A 24,400-nucleotide genomic window follows, 5' to 3' on the forward strand; every position below is an offset into this window, starting at 1 on the left:
AAACAAACGGGCGGTTTCAGTGCCATTTCTCATAATCTTTCCCTTTTCGGGGGGGGGGGGGGCCGCGGCTCATTGCTGGGTCCCAGCAGCAAATGCCAAGATCACTGGCAAATCTGGAACTCTCCCTTCCCAAAAAAGGTGCTGAGGTTAAGCAGTCATCCGCAAAACCGAGACTGGAAGCTTTTTGTTCGGCAATGGAATGAACAAAGGCACACAATACTGGGGCAGCCGCAACTGGAACACTGTCTCCATTCCTGGACATTGTTCTTCCAGAAAGGTGGGAAGGAATCAGAGAGGGTGCAGAAAAGGTGAATGAGAATGGTTTCATGGTTCCACAAGGTGGTGCCGGAGCATGGCGACTCTTTGCGAGCTCTCTCAAGCAGTCTATTCATGACGCCCTATGCTGCTCCTATTTGGCCCCTTGTTCCGCACTGTAACCAATCGCTATCTGTTGATGTATCATTTGTCAATGTACTCTGTTGATTATTCTTTTTGCCTACTATGTACGTACTGTGTACGTTCCCTTGGCCACAGAAAAATACTTTTCACTGACAATAAATATCAATCAATCAATCAATCAATGGATGAGGAGCTTCAGATAAGTGGATAGTTCGAGTGGGCTGTTGAACCTTGGAGAAAGGAAGGTTGAGAGGAGATTTGGTGGAGGTGTTCCAGATCATGAGGGGTCTGGACAGAGTAGGTAGGGAGAAACTGTTCCCACTGTGGCAGTATTGAGATTAAGATGGGCACAGATTTAAGGTAATTGGCAAAAGAACCCATGGCAACATTGCGGAAAACCATTTTCACACGGTGAGTGGTTAGGGTCTGGAATGCACTGCCTCAGAATGTGGGGGAGGCAGGTATAACTGAGGCATTTAAAAGGAAATTAGACTATTATCTGAAAGGAAGAGATGGATTAAGGGCTTGCCTTGTCCACTCTGCGCATTGGCTTTGTAACTTTAAGAACGGGGTAGAAAATCACTTTTAAAAAGGGTGGCACAGTGGCTAGCACCACTGCCTCACAGAGCCAGGGACCAGAGTTTAATTCCAGCCTCGGGTGACTGTGGAGTTTGCATGTTCTTACCATGGGTCCTCCGGTTTCCTCACACAGTCCAAAGATGTGTGGGTTAGGTGGGTTGGCCATGATAAATTGCCCCTTAATGTGCAGGGTAGGTTATGGGGTTACGGAGATAGAGTGGGGTGGACGGGGGAGTGCACATGGGTAGGGTGATTATTTGGTGTGACATTTGGAGACAAATTAGCAATGATCTCACTGAAAGATAGAACAGACTGGAGGGGGCTGAATGGCCTCCTCCTCCCTCTACGTCAAGAAAATATACCTGTAGAATCACATCCTTCATCGTTTCATTCATAACCATGTAGAAACTTTGACCGTACTTGAAATCTTTATCAAGAGCAACTAGAAATTCTTCTGTTGAATGATCCTGGGTTTAAAAAAAAAAATCAAAGCTGGTTTAGTGGTGATCAGTAAAGTTCCTAGAAAGCCAATCACAGTCGGGATCGTTGCCTTATCAATATTGGACCCACTCAAACTCCCTCAAGTGCTAACTCTCATTACGAATTCCATTGCCTTGTAATATTGTTAATTGTTCAAGTTGCATTTCAAGTCATGTGCAGAACTGAATCTCAGCACATTCGTAATGACATCCTCATGCTTGAAATGGACATTTATTTCCTTTGGGAGGAAGTAATGTGATACTTGCTCGAAATAACTACATTTTCCTTGACAGATATCTTTGGATCCTCACCGTCTTCAGGTGATGTCCCAGAGGACTGGAGAAGAGCCAATCTTGTTCCCTTGTTTAAGAAGGGTAGCAAGGATAATCGAGGGAACTACAGGCCGGTGAGCCTTACGTCAGTGGCAGGGAAAGTACTGGCGAGAATGTTTCGAGACAGGATCTACTCCCATTTGGAAGCAAGTGGACGTTTAGCGAGAGGCAGCGCGGTTTTGTGAAGGGGAGGTCGTGTCTCACTAACTTGATAGAGTTTTTCGAGGAGGTCACAAAGATGATTGATGCAGGTAGAGCAGTGGAGATTGTCTATATGGACTTCAGTAAGGCTTTTGACAAGGTCCTTCATGGCAGACTGGTACAAAAGGTGAAGTCACACGGGATCAGGGGTGAGCTGGCAAGATGGATACAGAACTGGCTAGGTCATAGAAGGCAGAGAGTTGCAATGGAAGGGTGCTTTTCTGATTGGAGGGCTGTGACTGGTGGTGTTCCGCAGGGTTCAGTGCTCGGACCTTTGCTGTTCATAGTATATATAAATGATTTGGAGGAAAATGTAACTGGTCCGATTAGTAAGTTTGCGGACGCCACAAAGGTTGGTGGAGTTGCGGATAGCGATGTGGACTGTCAGAGGATACAGCAGGATTTAGATCATTTGGAGACTTGGGCGTAGAGATGGCAGATGGAGTTCAATCTGAACAAATGTGAGGTAATGCATTTTGGAAGGTCTAATACAGGTAGGGAATATACAGTGAATGGTAGAACCCTCAAGAGTATTGAAAGTCAGAGAGATATAGGTGTACAGGTCCACAGGTCACTGAAAGGGGCAACACAGATGGAGAAGGTAGTCAAGAAGGCATATGGCATGCTTGCCTTCATTGGCCGGGGCACTGAGTATAAAAATTGGCAAGTCATGTTGCAGCTGTATAGAACCTTAGTTAGGCCACACTTGGAGTATAGTGTTCAATTCTGGTCGCCACACTACCAGAAGGATGTGGAGGCTTTAGAGAGGGTGCAGAAGAGATTTACCAGGATGTTGCCTGGTGTGGAGGGCATTAGCTATGAGGAGAGGTTGAATAAACTTGGTTTGTTCTCACTGGAACGAAGGAGGTTGAAGGGCGACCTGCTAGAAGTCTACAAAATTATGAGGGGCATAGACAGAGTGGATAAAGACAAAGACAAAGAAAATTACAGCACAGGAACAGGCCCTTCGGCCCTCCCAGCCTGCACTGATCCAGATCCTTTATCTAAACGTGTGACCTATTTTCCAAGGATCTACTTCCCTCATTTCCCCGCCCGTTCATATATCTGTCGAGGTGCATCTTAAATGATGCTATCGTGCCCGCCTCTACCACCTCCGCTGGCAAAGCGTTCCAGGCACCCACCACCCTCTGCGTAAAAAACTATCCATGCACATCTCCCTTAAACTTTCCCCCTCTCACCTGGAAATTGTGACCCCTTGTAATTGACACCCCCACTCTTGGAAAAAGCTTGTTGCTATCCACCCTGTCCATACCTCTCATAATTTTGTAGACCTCAATCAGGTCCCCCCTCAACCTCCATCTTTCCAACGAAAACAATCCTAATCTACTCAACCTTTCTTCATGTCTAGCGCCCTCCAACATCCTGGTGAACCTCCTCTGCACCCTCTCTGAAGCATCCACATCCTTCTGGTAATATGGCGACCAGAACAGCACGCAGTATTCCAAATGTGGCCTCACCAAAGTCCTATACAACTGTAACATGACCTGCTAACTCTTGTACTCAATACCCCGTCCGATGAAGGCAAGCATGCTGTATGCCTTCTTGACCACTCTATCGACCTGCGTTGCCACTTCAGGGTACAATGGACCTGAACTCCCAGATCTCTCTGTACATCAATTTTCCCCAGGACTCTTCCATTGACCGTATAGTCCGCTCTTGAATTAGATCTTCCAAAATGCATCACCTCGCATTTGCTTGGATTGAACTCCATCTGCCATTTCTCTGCCCAACTCTCCAATCTATCTATATTTTGCTGTATTCTCTGACAGTCCTCCTCGCTATCTGCAACTCCACCAATCTTAGTATCATTTGCAAACTTGCTAATCAGACCACCTATACCTTCGTCCAGATCATTTATGTATATCACAAACAACAGTGGTCCGAGCACGGATCCCTGTGGAACACCACTAGTCACCTTTCTCCATTTTGAGACACTCCCTTCCACCACTACTCTCTGTCTCCTGTTGCCCAGCCAGTTCTTTATCCATCTAGCTAGTACACCCTGAACCCCATACAACTTCATTTTTTCCATCAACCTGCCATGGGAAACTTTATCAAATGCCTTACTGAAGTCCATGGATATGACATCTACAGTCCTTCCCTCATCAATTAACTTTGTCACTTCCTCAAAGAATTCTATTAGGTTTGTAAGACATGACCTTCCCTGCTCAAAACCATGCTGCCTATCACTGATAAGTCTATTTTCTTCCAAATGTGAATAGATCCTATTCCTCAGTATCTTCTCCAACAGTTTGCCTACCATTGACGTCAAGCTCACAGGTCTATAATTCCCTGGATTATCCCTGCTACCCTAGTCAGAGACTTTTTCCCAGGGTAGAGGGGTCAATTACTAAGGGTGTAAAAGTAAAAATGGGAAAATATGTCATTTGAAACATGGAAGTCTGGCAATACCTGGATAAGGTACATGAGAGAATGTAGGGAAAAATCTTACGAAGGGTTAACAGCAGCTCAAGAAGGTTTTGAAATGCAGATAGCTTTTATCAAACAGGCGTTAAGAAAACAGCTTGTGACTAATCAAGCTGTAAAACTGAGGCATGTCTTTTAAGTCACAGCAGATTGAACTTTTAATTATATGGGAAAAAAACAATATTTTGCACCTTCTTTGAAGTTAATTATTTTAGTAAGCAGCTAAAAAAGAATTGCTAGGATCTTCAGTTGAATTGAGTGACAAATGTTTAGGTGTGAAATTCTGCTGACACCAGGTGAATATGGGAAGACAACGTGTCCACGGGAACACACGTTAGACCCAAATCGGAGTCAGAGTTCTGAGCTGGGGGCACTACTTGTTAATAAAGCAACTTTAAGAAGTGACAGGAACCAGATGTAACACCCCTCTGGGATCAAAGCAATTTTGAACATCACAAGGGAAACAATGTAATCAGAGTTCAATGAGCTGAAGTCATGCTCAACATGAATACACCGTCGTGTTAGAAATGATTCAGATTAAAGGTACCTTGTACAATCAAGGGTAAAATAAAGTTACTTTACGATAATGTCATAAAACTTAATAACTGCTGGAAGGGGAATGTAAACCCTTAAAACGGGGACAGTCAGCAGAGTCAGCTCTCATAGCTGCCCTCGGTCATGGGAAGGATAGAGCACAGAAACCGAGCGGAACAGCGAATCCATCTGAGGAAGACCAAAAGCTAAAGAAGAGAGATTGTCAAGGTGGACCTGAAGGTCTTTTCAACCAACCAGGAGAATCCAGAAGCAAGATCTTTATACTTTTCTGTAAAGATAGTGATTTAATCTTTTAAAAGAAAAAATATAATAATAAAATAATTTAAAGTTTTAACCTGAAACAGTGGTTTATTACAAAGTCTACTGTACTTACTTAGCAAAGAGGGACCCAGGATCGATGCTACTAAGTGTTAAGTAGATAAAATTCTTCTGTGAAGATATGGGTTATGCCGGGGGATAACTTGAAAATATAGATTCACCCGAATAGCACCCACCTAAGTCTGCATAGGAGTCAGGGAGTGAGAATCCCTGTTCACAATTTAGAATGTCTTATTGACCCTTTTTGGTATAGGGGGAATTCTAAGAATAGTGGTGAGTTTTTTTTACTTCAGGGGGCATAGGTTTAAGGTGCGGGGGCAAGGTTTAGAGGAGATGTAAGAGGCAAGTTTTTTTACAGAGGGTAGTGGGTGCCTGGAACTCGCTGCCGGAGGAGGTGGTGGAAGTAGGGACGATAGTGACGTTTAAGGGACAAATACATGAATAGGATGGGAATAGAGCGATACGGACCCCGGAAGTGTAGAAGATTTTAGTTTAGACGGGCAGCATGGTCAGCGCAGGCTTGGAGGGCTGTACTTGGAGTTCCTGTGCTGTACTTTTCTTTGTTCTTTGAAGCTTTTTGTTTCGCACTCATCAGGATGATTCGCAAGAATACCAAATGCAAAGGGAACAACAATTTAGACCACACCAGAAGAGAGCACTGATTGGTTGGCAAGTGCAATCAGCGCTCTCTTCTCAGGCAGTATAAATTGATGTCCCCTTTCCCATTTGGCATTCTTGTGAATTGTCCTGATGAGTGCAAGATGAAAATCTTCATCGACCTCTGTCTTTTTTCAGCAGTACTCAAGTTCTGCTAAATGACTCTTTGCGATGTGATACTGTTAATGTAACTCAGATATTTTGAAAATGCACTGAAACCCACTCCCCGTCTGTCTGAAGTAGTACAACAGACAGGATGAAATATTTCAAGTTGTATTTTGGTCAGTCACAAATATTATCTCAATGACTTGCAGCTGAATGGGGGTTAGGAAGAGCACTTAACCCCCATATACATTTTCCAGGTGGCCGAATCATGTCAGAATTAAATACGTTACTAACCAGGATCTGCTGTTTGAAGGGGTAGAAATCGGAGATGCCTCCCCTTGCCTTCATGTCATTAATAATATCTTCCTTTTTAATAATTTTGTAAGGTTGCTCATCTGTAATGTCCTGGTCGATCACACACTGGAAGATTTCTTGAGTCTTGGAGGTGAGAACAAGAGGAATAATGTCCTCACTGAAAACTGCAATCAAGGATTGAAACTGTTACCATTCTCTGCTTTCTGATCATGTCAAAGTTTTCTGTTTGAAACACCTTTCGAGTTTAATGCATTCTCATCAGGAAGCACTTCCATGGGAGGGAGTAAAGTGTTGCTCTGTTTACTCCAAGTTACCAAACACAAATCAAATTCCTTTGAATCCATTCACGCAAGACGATCTATATTAAATGATAAAAAACTGGGAAAGGGGAGAGGATTAAAATTCCGCAAGTTTCAAATCCAGCAGTTCAGTGGGAATCATGCCAAGAAGTGCATGTCCAAAGATGTGCCGGTTAGGTGGATTAGCTGTGCTAAATTGCCCCTTAGTTTCCAAAGATGTGCGAGTTAGTTGGGGTCACGGGTATACGGCGGGGGAGCGGACGTAGGTAGAGTGCTCTTTCAGGGGGTCAGTGCAGACTTGACGATCTGAATGGCCTCCTTCTGCACTGTTGGGATGATATGGATTCTGTGAAGTGCCTCTAATGCTGACTGCACCACAGTCATGGGGTCGGTGCGATTTACCTGGGAAGAAGCAGGTGCAGGTACCACTTCAATTTCTTCTTCATACGCCTATCTTATGCTGGGTGGGGGAAGGGATTACGTCATTGCCCAGGTCTTCTAACCATAACCAATATTTCCATAGCTCACTGTGGATATCATACTTCTAGTCCTACCACAGACTAGGTATATGACCCAGGATAGAAAGTCCTGACAATTCATGAGCTGGGCAGAAGCGATTCGTTTGTCCTGAGGAAATCAATCACTTGGTAGTGGCAGCTGTGGCTCCATTTGATATGACTCCAGCCTTTGAATCATAAAGTTGTGGGTTCAAGTCCCTGCAGCGCAGAGACTTGAGCACAAAAAATCTAGCCTGCCACTCCAGTGCAGTGCTGAGGGAGTGCTACACTGTCAGAGGGTCAGTACTGAGGGAGTGCTGCACTGTCAGAGGGTCAGTACTGAGGGAATGCGGCACTGTCAGAGGGTCAGCACTGAGGGAGTGCTGCATTGTCAGAGGGTCAGTACTGAGGGAGTGCTGCACTGTCAGAGGGTCAGTACTGAGGGAGTACAGCACTGTCAGAGGGTCAGTACTGAGGGAGTGCCGCACTGTCAGAGGGTCAGTACTGAGGGAGTACAGCACTGTCAGAGGGTCAGTACTGAGGGAGTGCTGCATTGTCAGAGGGTCAGTACTGAGGGAGTGCTGCACTGTCAGAAGGTCAGTACTGAGGGAGTGCTGCACTGTCAGAGAGTCAGTACTGAGGGAGTGCTGCACTGTCAGAGGGTCAGTACTGAGGGAGTGCTGCACTGTCAGAGGGTCAGTACTGAGGGAGTGCCGCACTGTCAGAGGGTCAGTACTGAGGGAGTGCTGCACTGTCAGAAGGTCAGTACTGAGGGAATGCGGCACTATCAGAAGGTCAGTACTGAGGGAGTGCTGCACTGTCAGAGGGTCAGTACTGAGGGAGTGCCGCACTGTCAGAGGGTCAGTACTGAGGGAACGCGGCACTGTCAGAGGGTCAGTACTGAGGGAGTGCTGCACTGTCAGAGGGTCAGTACTGAGGGAGTGCAACACTGTCAGAGGGACAGTACTGAGGGAGTGCAGCACTGTCAGAGGGACAGTACTGAGGGAGTGCAACACTGTCAGAGGGTCAGTACTGAGGGAGTGCTGCACTGTCAGAAGGTCAGTACTGAGGGAATGCGGCACTATCAGAAGGTCAGTACTGAGGGAGTGCTGCACTGTCAGAAGGTCAGTACTGAGGGAGTGCTGCACTGTCAGATGGTCAGTACTGAGGGAGTGCTGCACTGTCAGAGGGTCAGTACTGAGGGAGTGCTGCACTGTCAGAGGGTCAGTACTGAGGGAGTGCTGCACTGTCAGATGGTCAGTACTGAGGGAGTGCTGCACTGTCAGAGGGTCAGTACTGAGGGAGTGCTGCACTGTCAGATGGTCAGTACTGAGGGAGTGCTGCACTGTCAGAGGGTCAGTACTGAGGGAGTGCTGCACTGTCAGAGGGTCAGTACTGAGGGAGTGCTGCACTGTCAGATGGTCAGTACTGAGGGAGTGCTGCACTGTCAGAGGGTCAGTACTGAGGGAGTGCTGCACTGTCAGAGGGTCAGTACTGAGGGAGTGCTGCACTGTCAGATGGTCAGTACTGAGGGAGTGCTGCACTGTCAGAGGGTCAGTACTGAGGGAGTGCTGCACTGTCAGAGGGTCAGTACTGAGGGAGTGCCGCACTGTCGGAGGGTCAGTACTGAGGGAGTGCTGCACTGTCAGAAGGTCAGTACTGAGGGAGTGCCGCACTGTCGGAGGGTCAGTACTGAGGGAGTGCTGCACTGTCAGAAGGTCAGTACTGAGGGAATGCGGCACTATCAGAAGGTCAGTACTGAGGGAGTGCCGCACTGTCGGAGGGTCAGTACTGAGGGAGTGCTGCACTGTCAGAAGGTCAGTACTGAGGGAGTGCTGCACTGTCAGAAGGTCAGTACTGAGGGAGTGCTGCACTGTCAGAGGGTCAGTACTGAGGGAGTGCTGCACTGTCAGAAGGTCAGTACTGAGGGAGTGCTGCACTGTCAGAGGGTCAGTACTGAGGGAGTGCCGCACTGTCAGAGGGTCAGTACTGAGGGAACGCGGCACTGTCAGAGGGTCAGTACTGAGGGAGTGCTGCACTGTCAGAGGGTCAGTACTGAGGGAGTGCAACACTGTCAGAGGGACAGTACTGAGGGAGTGCAGCACTGTCAGAGGGACAGTACTGAGGGAGTGCAGCACTGTCAGAGGGACAGTACTGAGGGAGTGCTGCACTGTCAGAGGGACAGTACTGAGGGAGTGCTGCACTGTCAGAGGGACAGTACTGAGGGAGTGCTGCATTGTCAGAGGGTCAGTACTGCGGGAGTACTGCACCATGAGAGGGTCAGTACTGAGGGAGTGCGGCACTGTCGGAGGGTCAGTGCTGTGGGAACGCTGCACTGTCAGAGGGTCAGTACTGAGGGTGTGTTGCACCGTTAGAGGGTCAGTACTGAGGGAGTGCTGCACTGTCAGAGAGTCAGTACTGAGGGAGTGCCGCACTGTCAGAGAGTCAGTACTGAGGGAATGCTGTACTGTCAGAAGGTCAGTACTGAGAGAGTGCCGCACTGTCAGGGGGTCAGTAATGAGGGAGTGCCGCACTGTCAGAGGGTCAGTATTCCAAAATGTTCCGCACTGTCAAAGGGCTTGTTTTATAGAATCATCGAGTCTGCACTGACGCACGAAAGACATCACATGGCCTACCTAACCCCATTTATCAGCACTTAGTCCGTAGCCTCGAATGTTATAACAAGCTAAGTACTCATCCACCCTGCCCATGCCCCTCATAACCTTGTACACCTCAATCAGGTCCCCCGCAGTCTTCTCTGCTCTAGCGAAAACATCCCAAGCCTATCCAAACTCTTTTCATAACTTTAATGTTCCACCCAGGCAGCATCCTGGTGAATCACCTCTGCACCCCTCCAGTGCAATCACATCATAGATAGAGTGATAGATGTTTACAGCATGGAAACAGGCCCTTCGGCCCAGCTGGTCCATACCGCCCAGTTTCTATCACTAAGCTGGTTCCACTTGCCCACATTTGGCCCCTATCCCTCTATACCCACCCTGCCCATGTAACTGTCTAACTTTTTTAAAAGAAAAAATTGTACCCACCTCTACCAATGCCTCTGGCAGCCCGTTCCAGATGCTCACCACCCTCTCTGTGAAGACATTGTCCCTCCGGGATCTTTTGTTTCTCCTCTCCCACCTTAAACTTATGGCCTCCAGTTCTAGACTCCTCTACCTTTGGGAAAAGGTGTTGACTATCTACCTTATCTATGTCCCGCATTATTTTATAGACTCTATAAGATCACCCCTATGCCTCCTATGCTCCAGAGAAAAAAGTCCCAGCCTATCCAGCCGCTCCTTATAGCTCAGACCATCAAGTCCTGGTAGCATCCTCGTAAATCTCTTCTGCACTCTTTATAGTTTAACAATATCCTTCTTATAATAGGGTGACCAGAACTGGACACAGTATTCCATGTGTGGTCTTACTAATGTCTTGTACAACTTCAACAAGACGTCCCAACTCCTGTATTTAATATTCTGACCAATAAAACCTGGCATGCTGAATGCCTTCTTCACCGCCCTGTCCACCTGCGACTCCACCTTCAAGGAGCTATGAACCTGTACCCCTAGATCTCTTTGTTCTGTAACTCTCCCCAACTCCCTACCATTAACTGAGTAGATCCTGCCCTGATTTGATCTACCAAAATGCATCACCTAAGATTTATCCAAATTAAACTCCATCTGCCATTCATCGGCCCACTGGCTCAATAGGTCAAGAATGTGGCGACCAGAACTGCACACAGTACTCCAGCTGTGGCCTCACCAAAGTTCTTTTGTAATCTATGCATCGATTAATTAAGGCAGGTGTCCCAGATGCCTTTTTCACCACCCTATTAACCTTCAGAGATCTATGGACAAACAGGCCAAGGTCCCTTTGTTCCTCGGAACTTCCCAGTGCCAGGCCATTCATTGAATACTTCCTTGTCAAGTTACTCCTTCCAAAGTGTATCACCTCAGGCTTTTCAGAGTTAAATTCCATCTGCCACTTTTCTGCCCATTTGATGATCCCGTCTATATGTTCCTGTACACTCAACCTCACTGTTAACCTCCCAGCCAACCTCCTTCTGCGGGTGACCCGTTCCTCTGTCCACTATAGGCAATGAAACCAGTTGGACCCCTTGGAGTTGTCTCTGCAATGGGATCCCATTCCATCCCCTAAAAAGCAAATCGCCATCACCTTTGGGGTTTTTTCCTCCAACGGCCCAGGCCAAAATTGACAGTAAGGAAACAACCAAACTGTATTCCTTTTAAACTTTAACTTCTCGGAATAAAAATAATTTTGAGGTCATTTAGAGGACCATTAGAGTTCCAGGGATCCGCTGTGATTTTGTTTGCACAGTGGTCAGCGTTGTTTTTCACAGCGCCAGGGACTCGGGTTCGATTCCCGGCTTGGGTCACCGTCTGTGCGGAGTCTGCACGCTCTCCCCAGGTTTCCTCCGGGTGCTCCGGTTTCCTCCCACAAGTCCCGAAAGAAGTGCTTGTTAGGTGAATTGGACATTCTGAATTCTCCCTTCGTGTACCCAAACAGGCGCCGGAGTGTGGCAACTAGGAGCTTGTCACAGGAGCTTCATTGCAGTGTTCATGTAAGCCTACTTGTGACAATAAAGATTATTTTTTAAAAAATCCATACTCACCTACCTGATGTGATTCTGTCACCTGTGGGAATCTCATCAAAATCAACCTGAATCGACCCTACTTTGGTCCTCATTTCTCTGAGCTACACTGCTATCTTATTATTGCCTAGTGAGTAGGAAAGGGGGAGGATTTTCGATATTTCTCTTGTCTCAGTTGATAACATGGTCACACTGAGTCAGTGAGACCGTGACCGGGGGGAAATGGCCCGGGAGCAGGATGCAGCCTGGAAACTGATACACCAGCTACCAATGCAAATCTTTGTGCCAACTTGCCTCCATGCCCGGCCCCATTGGAGGTAAGGAATCCTCCCCTTCTCATAATCCAGATTTAATCTCCAGTACAATAGTGAGGGCGGCACTATCTTCAGATTGGAATTTAGGTTAAAGCACTGTCTGCCCTGTGAGCTGGATATAAAACATCTCCTGGCAAATTGTGACAAAGAGGATGTGGATTCTCCCAATGTCTTGACCAATATCTATCCCATAACTAATACCACAAGAAAACAGATTGTGCTGTGATTTATGTCATTACTTGGACCCCACCTGGCTGCCATGTTTCCAACATTCTTGGCAGTGTGGATGAGCAGAGAGATCGTGGTGTCCATGTACATAGATCCCTGAAAGTTGCCACTCGGGTTGAGAGGGTTGTTAAGAAGGCGTACGGTGTGTTAGCTTTTATTGGTAGAGGGATTGAGTTTCGGAGCCATGAGGTCATGTTGCAGCTGTACAAAACTCTGGTGCGGCTGCATTTGGAGTATTGCGTGCAATTCTGGTCGCCGCATTATAGGAAGGATGTGGAAGCATTGGAAAGGGTGCAGAGGAGATTTACCAGAATGTTGCCTGGTATGGAGGGAAGATCTTATGAGGAAAGGCTGAGGGACTTGAGGCTGTTTTCGTTAGAGAGAAGGATAAAAGGTGACTTAATTGAGGCATACAAGATGATCAGAGGATTAGATAGGGTGGACAGTGAGAGCCTTTTTCCTCGGATGGTGATGTCTAGCACGAGGGGACATAGCTTTAAATTGAGGGGAGATAGATATAGGACAGATGTCAGAGGTAGGTTTACTCAGAGAGTAGTAAGGGCGTGAAATGCCCTGCCTGCAACAGTAGTGGACTCGCCAACACTAAGGGCATTCAAATGGTCATTGGATAGACATATGGACGATAAGGGAATAGTGTAGATGGGCTTTAGAGTGGTTTCACAGGTCGGCGCAACATCGAGGGCCGAAGGGCCTGTACTGCGCTGTAATGTTCTATGTTCTATGATAATAGTAACTACAATTCAAAAGGAATCCAGAAGCTGAGATCTTGCTCGGTGCTATATAAATGAAAGTTTGCTCTTTTTAACTTTCTGCCAATGGTTGGTGCAAATGGTTTGGTGCATAAACATCCTGGACAAACCTCTTTCCCATTAATAAACTGGAACAAAGTATTTCCAGAGAATTCCCCAATCTCTTCTTTCTTTGCTGAAATTACCTGAGGAAGGAGCAGTGCTCCGAAAGCTAGTGTTTGAAACAAAACTGTTGGACTTCAACCTGGTGGTGTAAAACTTCTTACTGTGCCCACCCCAGTCCAACGCCGGCATCTCCACATCTTTGCTGAAATTAGGTCAATATAAATAACAACTTCCAAAAGATGATACAATTGGAACTAAAACTCGCCCAGCCTAACACGCTGTGGTAGTCACCACTGATGTATATATTAGGTGATTTATGGTAAGGCCCTATACTACAGGTACGGGGGTAGTTCCCTGCCTGCTGGCTCCGCCAAGTAGGTGGAGTATAAATATGTGTGCTCCCCATACAGCAGCCATTTCGCCAGCTGCTGTCGGAGGCCACACATCTCAGTGTAATAAAGCCTCAGTGGCATTCAACTCTCGTCTTTGTGTAAGTGATCGTGCATCACACGCGTTAACTAATCCCCACCTCAAAGCTCCCTCGAAAGACACAGGACTAGCTGGTGTAGGGAATAGAATGTGTGTGCTAGCGACACTTTTCTCAGGAATAGGATAGGGGTCAAGTTGAACATCACGTTGCCATCCAATTGTGCTGGTGACAGGGGCGCCGTGTTCTCAGTATTAGCACCGTCCACCCCAGTGGACTCTCCCTGCTGTCCTCACTTTGTTGCTAATACAAGCGCGAGGTCTCAATGCTCCCTTATAAAAAGTTAACTATTGAATCATTCATTTCTACAAATTAGTAGGATATCACACACAGCTGCATCAGAAAAGATGCTTGGAGCTGTTGTCCATTTACATTTCAACTCGAGGTTCCCGCACAAGTTGGCCCCTAGTCACTGCACAAAAACATTTACATTCTATGGGAGGTGGTAGCAGGGTGATAACATCACTTGAACTAGTAAACCTGAGGCCAGGACTGATGCGCTGAGGATGTGGACTCAAATCCCACCATGAGTGACAGCCGATAGCATTTTGTAGGGAAATTAGGGAACAAATATTGGCCCTGCCGGCCATGTCCACATCCCACCTATGAATTCAAAAGAAACTCACCGCCAGATCTGACTCTTCTTGCTGACTTTAAGCGTGTTTTAGACCGAACTCGGTCTTTCAATTTATGCGGTAGTTTCATATCAGAGGGTGTTAGAGGTCTTGATATTGCAACTTCACTCTCCTTTGCTAAAAGCTGTGGAAATTAACACAATGCAATTAAGAAACTAAAATGTAGACTGTGGAAAATGCCAGTAATCTCAGTAAAATGCGTGGGATAAATGCACTCAGGAACCTCATTCCCAATAAATTCCAATTTTGATTTGTGTGTAATTACTTGGTTCCGATTATTTCAGATTTTAACTCCACGTGCATGTAACGGCAGCGAAAAGGGTTAATCTTTACAACCCACAAACAATAGAGGTTTATTGATGTTGAGGTGGCTACATTATCCTCTGCGGCGATAGGCTGTGGATCAGAAACCCCCACAAAACATTGCCTTTTGCCGAGGCTGCGATAGGGAGTAAAATGATCAACATTCGCCATTGTCACTCCGCTGAAACTGACAGCAAGTTGGAGGGTTCCCATGCGAGCGACCTGTGTGCCTTGGCCCTGGCGCACACGTCGTGTGGCCTCCCCTGCCTGCCTGGGCCCCATGTCCTGCCCATCCTCCCCTCCCCTGCATCCTCCCGCCAGACAAGGCCTGGCCTTCAACCTCCACCTCCAGCGCATCGCCCCTCTGCTGTGCGATATTGTGGAGGACGCAGCAGGCCACCACGATGCGGGCGACCGTCTCAGCATCATACTGGAGGGTCGCTCCAGAGCCGTCCGGGCACCTGAACTGCATCTTCCGGAGGCCGAAGCACCGTTCGATCATGCTCCTGGTTGCTGCATAGGCATCGTTGTTGTCCAGGAGCCAACCCCGCCCACCGGACATTTCAGGAGTCGTTGAGTGTGCCACGGTGACGTAGTTGTGCACACTGCCCAGGTATCAGGCGCAGGGGTGAATGATGCTCAGCTCATGATCACATATCAGTTGCACATTCATCGAGTGGAACCCCTTTTGGCTTGATTACAGCGGCCGGTCCTCTGCAGATGCTTGTACGGAGACATGCATTCGGGCGCTGACCTCCTGGGCCCGGGGCATCCTGTCGATGGTATCCGACTGTTCGAGCATCCTTGTGGCTCAGTCCACATTGAAATGGATGTATTCAGCTGCCTGGGCATATAGGGCCTCCGTGATGGGACGGATGCACCTGTGCACCGAGGTCTGTGAGATTGCGGACAGGTCTCCACTCAGCGCCTGGAAGAAGCCCGTGGCATAAATGAAAACCGGAGCACCCGGAGGAAACCCACGCAGGCACGGGGAGAACGTGCAGACTCCGCACAGACAGTGGCCCAGCGGGGAATCGAACCTGGGACCCTGGAGCTGTGAAGCAACAGTGCTAACCACGGTGCTACTGTGTCGCCCATTTGGTGGTGAGTAACTGACCTCCTGACTCCCCAGAATCTCCAGCATTAGCAATGTTTATGTCAGGAGTGCAATACTCTCTACTTGTCTGGATGAGTGCAGCTTCAACTCAGCTTGACACCATCTAGGACAAATCAGCCCCACTTGATCAGCACTCCAACCACAGCAAATTGACAAGGCTCCTGCAACAGCATCTTCCAAAGCGGCAAACCCTAACACGCAGACAGACAAGGACAGTATGTCTTTGACAATGTCAACAGATTCCCCTCGAGGGCACACACCATCCTGACTTGGAAATACATCACCGGTCTTTCACTATCACTGTGTCAAGATCCTGGAACACCTTCCCTAACAGCACTGTGGGCTTACCTACACCTCAGAGACTTCAGCGATTCAAGAAGGTATCTTACCACCGCCTTCTCAAGGACAATTCGGTTCGGTAATGAATGCTGGCTGAGCCAGGGTTGTCTACAACCCGTGAACTAGTCTCTCCACAATTTATATTTAGATATGGTTAGTGGAATTAAATCTCCCTCGCTGTTGAAAAGAAAACCTGCCCAGCTCTGCACCTACCAGCGAGCACCTTTGCTCTTGTAAGTCACCGAGCATCTCACCTCTCTTTGCTCAACCTCGAATGACAGATCCTCCTGCCACGCTGGAAAGGGGCTTACATCCGGACAAAATTCTCAAACCTTGCTTCAGGTTCCCCCATCTTTAACAGTGTTCTCACAATCTAACTCTTCAAATTTTGCTTTGTTACTCTCCCATCTCCTCTCCAATCCCTGTTTGATATCGGATTTTCTCCCCTTTCTTTCAAAACATCATGCGATGCTTCAACTTATTAAAAAACCCTGTAATAAATACAGGGGGGGGGGGGCGGGGAAGAGGGGAGGTGGGGGGAGAGGGGGAGGGGGAGGGGGGGGAGGTGGAGGTGGAGGTGGAGGGGGGAGGTGGAGGGGGAGGTGGAGGGGGAGGAGGAGGGGGAGGTGGAGGGGGGAAGGTGGAGGGGGGAAGGTGGAGGGGGAGGTGGAGGGAGAAGGTGGAGGGGGAGAGGTGGAGGGGGAGAGGTGGAGGGGGAGAGGTGGAGGGGGAGAGGTGGAGGGGGGGAGGTGGATGTGGAGGGGGGAGGTGGAGGGGGAGGTGGAGGGGGAGGTGGAGGGGGGAGGTGGAGGGGGGAGGTGGAGGGGGAGGTGGAGGGGGGAGGTGGAGGGGGGAGGCGGAGGGGGGAGGTGGAGGGGGGAGGTGGAGGGGGGAGGTGGAGGGGGAGGGGGGAGGGGGAGGTTGGGAGGGGGAGGGGGGGGAGGTGGGGAGGGGGAGGTTGGGAGGGGGGAGGGTGGTAGGGGGAGGTGGAGGGAGGGTGGAAGGGGAGGTGGAGGGAGGGTGGAAGGGGGTGGAGGAGGGAGGGTGGTGGTGGAGGGAGGGGGAGGTGGAGGTGGGAGGTGGAGGGGGAGGTGGAGGAGGGGGGACGTGGAGGAGGGGGAGATGGAGGAGGGGGGAGGTGGAGGAGGTGGGGGAGATGGAGGAGGTGGGGGAGATGGGGAGGGGGAGGTGGGGGAGATGGGGAGGGGGAGGGGGAGGGGGGAGGGGGAGGGGGAGGGGGGGAGGGGGAGGGGGAGGGGGGAGGGGGAGGGGGAGGGGGAGGGGGAGGGGGGAGGTGGAGGGGGGGAGGGGGAGGTGGAGGGGGAGGGGAGGTGGAAGGGGCATGTGCAGGGGAGGGGGAGGGGGAGGAGGGGGTTGGGAGGTGGAGGGGGTTGGGAGGTGGAGGGGGAGGGAGAGGTGGAGGGGGGAGGGAGGAGGTGGAGGTGGAGGGGGGAGGGGGGAGGGGGGAGGGGGAGGGGGAGGTGGAAGGGGGAGGGGGAGGGGGAGGTGGAGAGGTGGAGAGGTGGAGGGGAGGGGGGAGAGGGGGGAGGGGGAGGGGGGAGGGAGAGGGGGAGGGGGAGGGGGGAGGGAGAGGGGGGAGGGGGAGGGGGAGGGGGGAGGGGGAGCTGAGGGGGAGGGGGGAGGGGGAGGGGGGAGGGGGAGGGGGGAGGGGGGAGGGGGGAGGGGGAGGGGGGAGGGGGAGGGGGGAGGGGGAGGGGGAGGGGGAGGGGGAGGGGGAGGGGAGGGGGAGGGGGAGGGGGGAGGGGGAGGGGGAGGGGAGGGGGGAGGGGAGGGGGAGGGGGAGGGGGAGGGGGAGGGGAGGGGGGAGGGGGGTGGGGGAGGGGGAGGTGGAGGGGGGAGGGGAGGTGGAGGGGGGGAGGGGAGGTGGAAGGGGCATGTGGAGGGGGAGGGGGGAGGTGGAGGGGGGAGGTGGAGGGGGGAGGGGCGGGAGGTGGAGGGGGGAGGGGGGGAGGTGGAGGGGGAGGTGGAGGGGGGGAGGTGGAGGGGGGTGGGGGGGGAGGGGGGAGGTGGAGGGGGGAGGGGGAGGTGGAGGGGGGGAGGGGGGGAGGTGGGGGGGGAGGGGAGTGGGGGGGGGGGGGGGAGGTGGGGGGGGGGGGAGGTGGAGGGGGGAGGGGGGGTGGGGGGGGGGGGGGGGGTGGAGGGGGGAGGGGGGAGGGGGGAGGGGGGAGGGGGGGGTGGGGGAGGGGGAGGTGGGGGGGGGGGTGGGGAGGGGGGAGGGGGGGGGGTGGGGGAGGGGGGGTGGGGGTGGGGGTGGGGGGGAGGGGGAGGGGGGGGGTGGGGGGGGAGGGGGTGGGGGGAGGGGGGGGGGTGGGGGGAGGGGTGGGGGGGAGGGGGAGGGGGGTGGGGAGGGGGAGGGGGAGGGGGGGGGGAGGGGGGGGGAGGGGGGAGGGGGGGGGGAGGGGGGAGGGGGAGGGGGGGAGGGGGTGGGGGGGTGGGGTGGGGGTGGGGGTGGGGGAGGGGGGGAGGGGGGTGGGGAGGGGGGAGGGGTGGGGGGGGGGTGGGGGGAGGGGGTGGGGGGGGGGGGGAGGGGGGAGGGGTGGGGGGGAGGGGAGGGGGTGGGGGGAGGGGGAGGGGGAGGGGGGGTGGGGAGGAGGGAGGGGGGGAAGGGGTGGTGGGAGGGGGGAAGGGGAGGGGGGAGGGGGGAGGGGTGGGGGGTGGGGGGAAGGGGGGGTGGGGAGGGGGGAGGGGTGGGGGGTGGGGGAGGGGTGGGGGGAGGGGGGGTGGGGTGGGGGGTGGGGGGAGGGGGGGGGGGGGGGGGGGGAGGGGGAGGGGGGGTGGGTGGGTGGGGTGGGGGGGGTGGGGGGAGGGGGGTGGGGAGGGGGAGGGGGGAGGGGGAGGAGGGGAGGGGGGGAGGGGAGGGGGGAGGGGAGGAGGGGAGGGGGGAGGGGGAGGGGAGGAGGGGAGGGGGGGGGAGGGGGAGGGGGGAGGGGAGGGGGAGGGGAGGAGGGAGGGGGGAGGGGGAGGAGGGAGGGGGGAGGGGAGGGGAGGAGGGGGGAGGGGAGGAGGGAGGGGGGAGGGGAGGAGGGAGGGGGGAGGGGAGGAGGGAGGGGGGAGGGGAGGAGGGAGGAGGGGGAGGGGAGGAGGGAGGGGGGAGGGGAGGAGGGAGGGGGGAGGGGAGGAGGGAGGGGGGAGGGGAGGAGGGAGAGGGAGGAGGGAGGGGGGGAGGGGAGGAGGGAGGGGGGGAGGGGAGGAGGGAGGGGGAGGGGAGGAGGGGAGGGGGGGGAGGGGAGGAGGGAGGGGGAGGGGAGGAGGAGGGGGGAGGGGAGGAGGGAGGGGGAGGGGAGGAGGGAGGGGGGGAGGGGAGGAGGGAGGGGGGGAGGGGGGGGAGGGGGAGGAGGGAGGGGAGGAGAGGAGGAGGGAGGAGGGAGGTGGGAGGGGAGGGGAGGAGGGAGGGGGGAGGGGAGGAGGGAGGGGGGAGGGGAGGAGGGAGGGGGGGAGGGGGGGAGGGAGGGGGGGAGGGGGGGAGGGAGGGGGAGGGAGGGGGGAGGGGGGAGGGGGGAGGGGGAGGGGGGGAGGGAGGGGGGAGGGGGGAGGGAGGGGGGGAGGGGGGAGGGAGGGGGGAGGGGGGAGGAGGGGGGGAGGGGGGAGGGGAGGAGGGAGGGGGGGAGGGGAGGAGAGGGAGGGGGGGAGGGGAGGAGGGAGGGGGGGAGGGGAGGAGGGAGGGGGGAGGGGAGGAGGGAGGGGGGTGAGGGAGGAGGGAGGGGGGGAGGGGAGGAGGGAGGGGGGAGGGGAGGAGGGAGGGAGGGGAGGAGGGAGGGGGGGAGGGGAGGAGGGAGGGGAGGAGGGAGGGGGGAGGGGAGGAGGGAGGGGGGGAGGGGAGAGGGAGGGGGGGAGGGGAGGAGGGAGGGGGGGAGGGAGGAGGGAGGGGGGGAGGGGAGGAGGGAGGGGGGAGGGGAGGAGGGAGGGGGGAGGGGAGGAGGGGAGGGGAGGGGAGGAGGGAGGGGGAGGGGGAGGGGAGGAGGGGAGGGGGGGAGGGGAGGAGGGAGGAGAGGAGGGAGGGGGTGAGGGAGGAGGGAGGGGGAGGGGAGGAGGGAGGGGGAGGGGAGGAGGGAGGGGGGAGGGGGAGGGAGGGGAGGGGGGAGGGAGGGGGGAGGGGGGAGGGAGGGGAGGAGGGAGGGGGGGAGGGGTGGGGGAGGGAGGGGGGAGGGGAGGAGGAGGGGGGAGGGGAGGAGGGAGGGGGGACGAGGGAGGAGGGAGGAGGGAGGGGGGAGGGGAGGAGGGAGGGGGGGAGGGGAGGGGGGAGGGGAGGAGGGAGAGGGGGGAGGGGGGAGGGGGGAGGGGAGGGGGGGAGGGGGGAGGGGGGGAGGGGAGGGGAGGGAGGGGGGAGGGGAGGAGGAGGGGGGAGGGGGGAGGGGAGGGGGAGGGGAGGGGGAGGGGGGAGGGGAGGGGGGAGGGGGAGGGGGAGGGGGGAGGGGAGGGGGAGGGGGGGAGGGGAGGAGGGAGGGGGGGAGGGGAGGAGGGAGGGGGAGGGGAGAGGGAGGGGGGGAGGAGGGAGGGGGGAGGAGGGAGGGGGGAGGGGAGGAGGGAGGGGAGGAGGGGAGGAGGGAGGGGAGGAGGGGAGGAGGGAGGGGGGGAGGGGAGGAGGGAGGGGGGGAGGGAGGGGGGAGGGGGGGAGGGAGGAGGGAGGGGGGAGGGGAGGAGGGAGGGGGGGAGGGGAGGAGGGAGGGGGGAGGGGGAGGAGGGAGGGGGGGAGGGGAGGAGGGAGGGGGGGAGGGGAGGACGGGGAGGGGGGAGGGGAGGAGGGAGGGGGGAGGGGAGGAGGGAGGGGGGAGGGGAGGAGGGAGGGGGGAGGGAGGAGGGAGGGGGGAGGGGAGGAGGGGGGAGAGGGGAGGGAGGGAGGAGGGGGGGAGGGAGGAGGGGGGGGAGGGAGGGGGGACGGAGGGGGAGGGGGAGGGGGAGGGGGAGGGGGAGGGGGGAGGGGGAGGGGGAGGGGGACGGGGGAGGGGGAGGGGGAGGGGAAGGGGGAGGGGGAGAGGGGGAGGGGAGGGGGAGGGGGAGGGGAGGGGGAGGGGGGAGGGGACGGGGAGGGGGGGCGGGGAGGGGGAGGGGGGAGAGGGAGGGGGGGCGGGGAGGGGGAGGGGGAGGGGGGGGGCGGGGAGGGGGAGGGGGAGGGGGGAGGGGGAGGGGGAGGGGGGGAGGTTGGGACGGGGAGGGAGGGGGGAGGGGGAGAGGGGGAGGGGGAGAGGGGGAGGGGGGGGACGGGGAGGGGGGGGAGGGGGGAGGGGAGGGGGGGAGGGGGGAGGGGGAAGGGGGGGAGGGGGGGTAGGGGTGGAGGGGGGGGTGGAGGGGGGTGGGGGGGTGGAGGGGGGTGGGGGGGTGGAGGGGGTGGGGGGGTGGAGGGGGGTGGAGGGGGGTGGGGGGTGGAGGGGGGTGGGGGGGTGGAGGGGGTGGGGGGGGTGGAGGGGGGTGGAGGGGGAGGGGGGAGGGGGGATGGTGGGGGGTGGGGGAGGGGGGATGGTGGGGGAGGGGGGATGGTGGGGGAGGGGGGATGGTGGGGGAGGGGGGATGGTGGGGGACGGGGGAGGGGGGATGGAGGGGGAGGGGGGAGGGGGGATGGAGGGGGAGGGGAGGGGGGGAGGGGGGATGGAGGGCGGGGGGGGAGGGGGGATGGAGGGGGAGGGGGAGGTGGAGGGGTGGGGGTAGGGAGGAGGGGTGGGGGGAGGGAGGAGGGGAGGGTGGAGGGAGGAGGGGTTGGGAGAGGGAGGAGGGGTGGGGAGAGGGTGGTGGAGACGGAGGGGTGGACAGGGTGGGGGCGGCGGAGAGAGTGGGTTGGAGGGAGCGTGTGGAGAGGGGGGGGTGGAGAGGGGGGGGTGGAGAGGGGGGGTTTTGTCCTTCCGGGAGAATTGTGTTTTTTTTACTCGTTTCCCTGATCTTCATGGGGAAGGGTGTGCCCCCCGCATGGGGTAGGGGTGTGCCCCCCATGGGGACGGATGTGCCCCCCCATTAGGTATGGGTGTGCCCCCCCATGGGGAAGGGTGTGCCGCCCGCATGGGGTAGGGGTGTGCCCCCCGCATAGGGTAGGGGTGTGCCCCCGACATGGGGTAGGGGTGTGCCCCCCACATGGGGTAGGGGTGTGCCCCCTGCATGGGGTAGGGGTATGCCCCCCGCATGGGGTAGGGGTGTGCCCCCCAGCATGGGGTAGGGGTGTGCCCCCCATGGGGAAGGTTGTGCCCCCCCATGGGGTAGGGGTGTGCCCCCCGCATGGTGTAGGGGTGTGCCCCCCATGGGGAAGGTTGTGCTCCCCCATGGGGTAGGGGTGTGCCCCCTGCATGGGGTAGGGATGTGCCCCCCGCATGGGGTAGGGGTGTGCCCCCCATGGGGAAGGGTGTGCCCCCCATGGGGAAGGGTGTGCCCCCCGCATGGTGTAGGGGTGTGCCCCCCACATGGGGTAGGGGTGTGCCCCCCGCATGGGGTAGGGTGTGCCCCCCCATGGGGTAGGGGTGTGCCCCCCGCATGGTGTAGGGGTGTGCCCCCCATGGGGAAGGTTGTGCTCCCCCATGGGGTAGGGGTGTGCCCCCTGCATGGGGTAGGGATGTGCCCCCCGCATGGTGTAGGGGTGTGCCCCCCATGGGGAAGGTTGTGCTCCACCATGGGGTAGGGGTGTGCCCCCCGCATGGGGTAGGGTGTGCCCCCTGCATGGGGTAGGGATGTGCCCCCCGCATGGTGTAGGGGTGTGCCCCCCATGGGGAAGGTTGTGCCCCCCATGGGGAAGGGTGTGCCCCCCATGGGGAAGGGTGTGCCCCCCGCATGGTGTAGGGGTGTGCCCCCCACATGGGGTAGGGGTGTGCCCCCCACATGGGGTAGGGGTGTGCCCCCCGCATGGTGTAGGGGTGTGCCCCCCACATGGGGTAGGGGTGTGCCCCCCGCATGGTGTAGGGGTGTGCCCCCCATGGGGAAGGTTGTGCCCCCCGCATGGGGTAGGGTGTGCCCCCATGGGGTAGGGGCTGCTCAGGTCACTCACATTCATGTTGCTCACTGCGGCTCCACTCGCTTCTCCTTTGTTGTCCCGCGGCTTCTTCCGGCGTCTCTTGTTTCTATGGCCGTTGCTACGAAGCACCGGAAGACCATGGTGATTGACAGACCGTCCAGCCAATCGTGGCTCTTGCCCGCCTTCCATAGAAGCTGGAGACATAGAGCAGGGCGGGCCTTCCCTCAATCACTGAACTGCTTACTCTGTTGTCGCTCTACAGCATTTCCAGTTTAGTTTTCTTTTTGGTCGGGGTAGTTGACCACTCAACAATAAACTGGGGGATCATGAGGGGGAAATTTCAGGTTATGCCCATCTCTGCCCATGTTGGTGTGCAGCCTGCCCTCCTTCAGGTAGCAGGCACTAAGACCGCATTGGCGACCAAGGACTTCCATTGGATTGGTTTCTGATTATACTTGGCAATGTGCTACAGTGCTTAAGGATTGCAGGGGTAGCACAGTGGTTAGCACTGTTGCTTCACAGTGCCAGGGTCCCAGGTTCGGTTCCCGACTTGGGTCAGTGTCTGTGCGGAGTCTGCACGTTCTCCCCGTGTCTGCGTGGGTTTCCTCCGGGTGCTCCGGTTTCCTCTCACAAGTCCTGAAAGACGTGCTGTTAGGTGAATTGGACATTCTGAATTCTCCCTCAGTGTACCCGAACAGGCGCCGGAATGTGGCGACCAGGGGCTTTTCACAGTAACATCATTGCAGTGTTAATGTAAGCCTACTTGTGACAATAATAAAGATTATTGTTATTATTAATACAGCATACAGTCCGATCAATTGCACCACCCTATTGCATCTCACGTTGATGCAGTGCAGTTGTGAGGGAGTGCGGCACTGTCTGAGGTGCCATCTTTGGGTTGAGACCTTCGACATCGGCTCCAGGTCTGCCATCTCAGATGGGTATAAAGTGTTCGACGTTTTAGTTGCTGTGCTATGAAGAGTCTAAAGTTCTCTTCCTTTTTCACAAACACACATTTATTTCATTCCAACAGCCTTTGCACAAAACTCTAACTATAGATCACCTGACAGAGGCCACCTGAAGACCCTTTACATATCAGTGTCAATTAATGGATACTTAATATAAATGAGACAACTAATTGCAATGTCTCTTAACCCATTACTTAACAGTCTCCCCTTCCTTGGAGAAAAAAAATAATTAGGTGAAAACAAAATTTCAAGGAACTCAAAAACACACACATGATTTCCCTCTCCTTTTTTTTTGTTTGGACGAGAAAGAAAAAAAACAGTCACAGAAACAAACGCCCTTCATTAACAATATCCAAAAGTTTCTGTGAACTCGCCCCTCTTTTCG

General features: G+C 55.4%; 1 protein-coding gene across 1 annotated transcript in view; it reads right to left on the reverse strand.

The window, feature by feature from the left end:
• Nucleotides 1-23,133, reverse strand: part of dnai3 (dynein axonemal intermediate chain 3) — a 142,338-nt gene extending 119,205 nt beyond the window's left edge. Inside the window, exons 1-4 of the mRNA XM_072510314.1 lie at nt 23,081-23,133; nt 14,331-14,463; nt 6,369-6,553; nt 1,341-1,445 (exon numbers count right to left, since the gene is read on the reverse strand). Coding sequence (XP_072366415.1) covers nt 1,341-1,445; nt 6,369-6,553; nt 14,331-14,463; nt 23,081-23,086 — 429 coding nt within the window. The 5' untranslated portion in view covers nt 23,087-23,133. The remainder of the gene's footprint in view (nt 1-1,340; nt 1,446-6,368; nt 6,554-14,330; nt 14,464-23,080) is intronic.
• Between the last annotated feature and the right edge of the window lie 1,267 nt (nt 23,134-24,400).

Source organism: Scyliorhinus torazame, chromosome 7 (genome assembly GCF_047496885.1).
Source record: "Scyliorhinus torazame isolate Kashiwa2021f chromosome 7, sScyTor2.1, whole genome shotgun sequence".
In the NCBI taxonomy this organism is placed as follows: domain Eukaryota; kingdom Metazoa; phylum Chordata; class Chondrichthyes; order Carcharhiniformes; family Scyliorhinidae; genus Scyliorhinus; species Scyliorhinus torazame.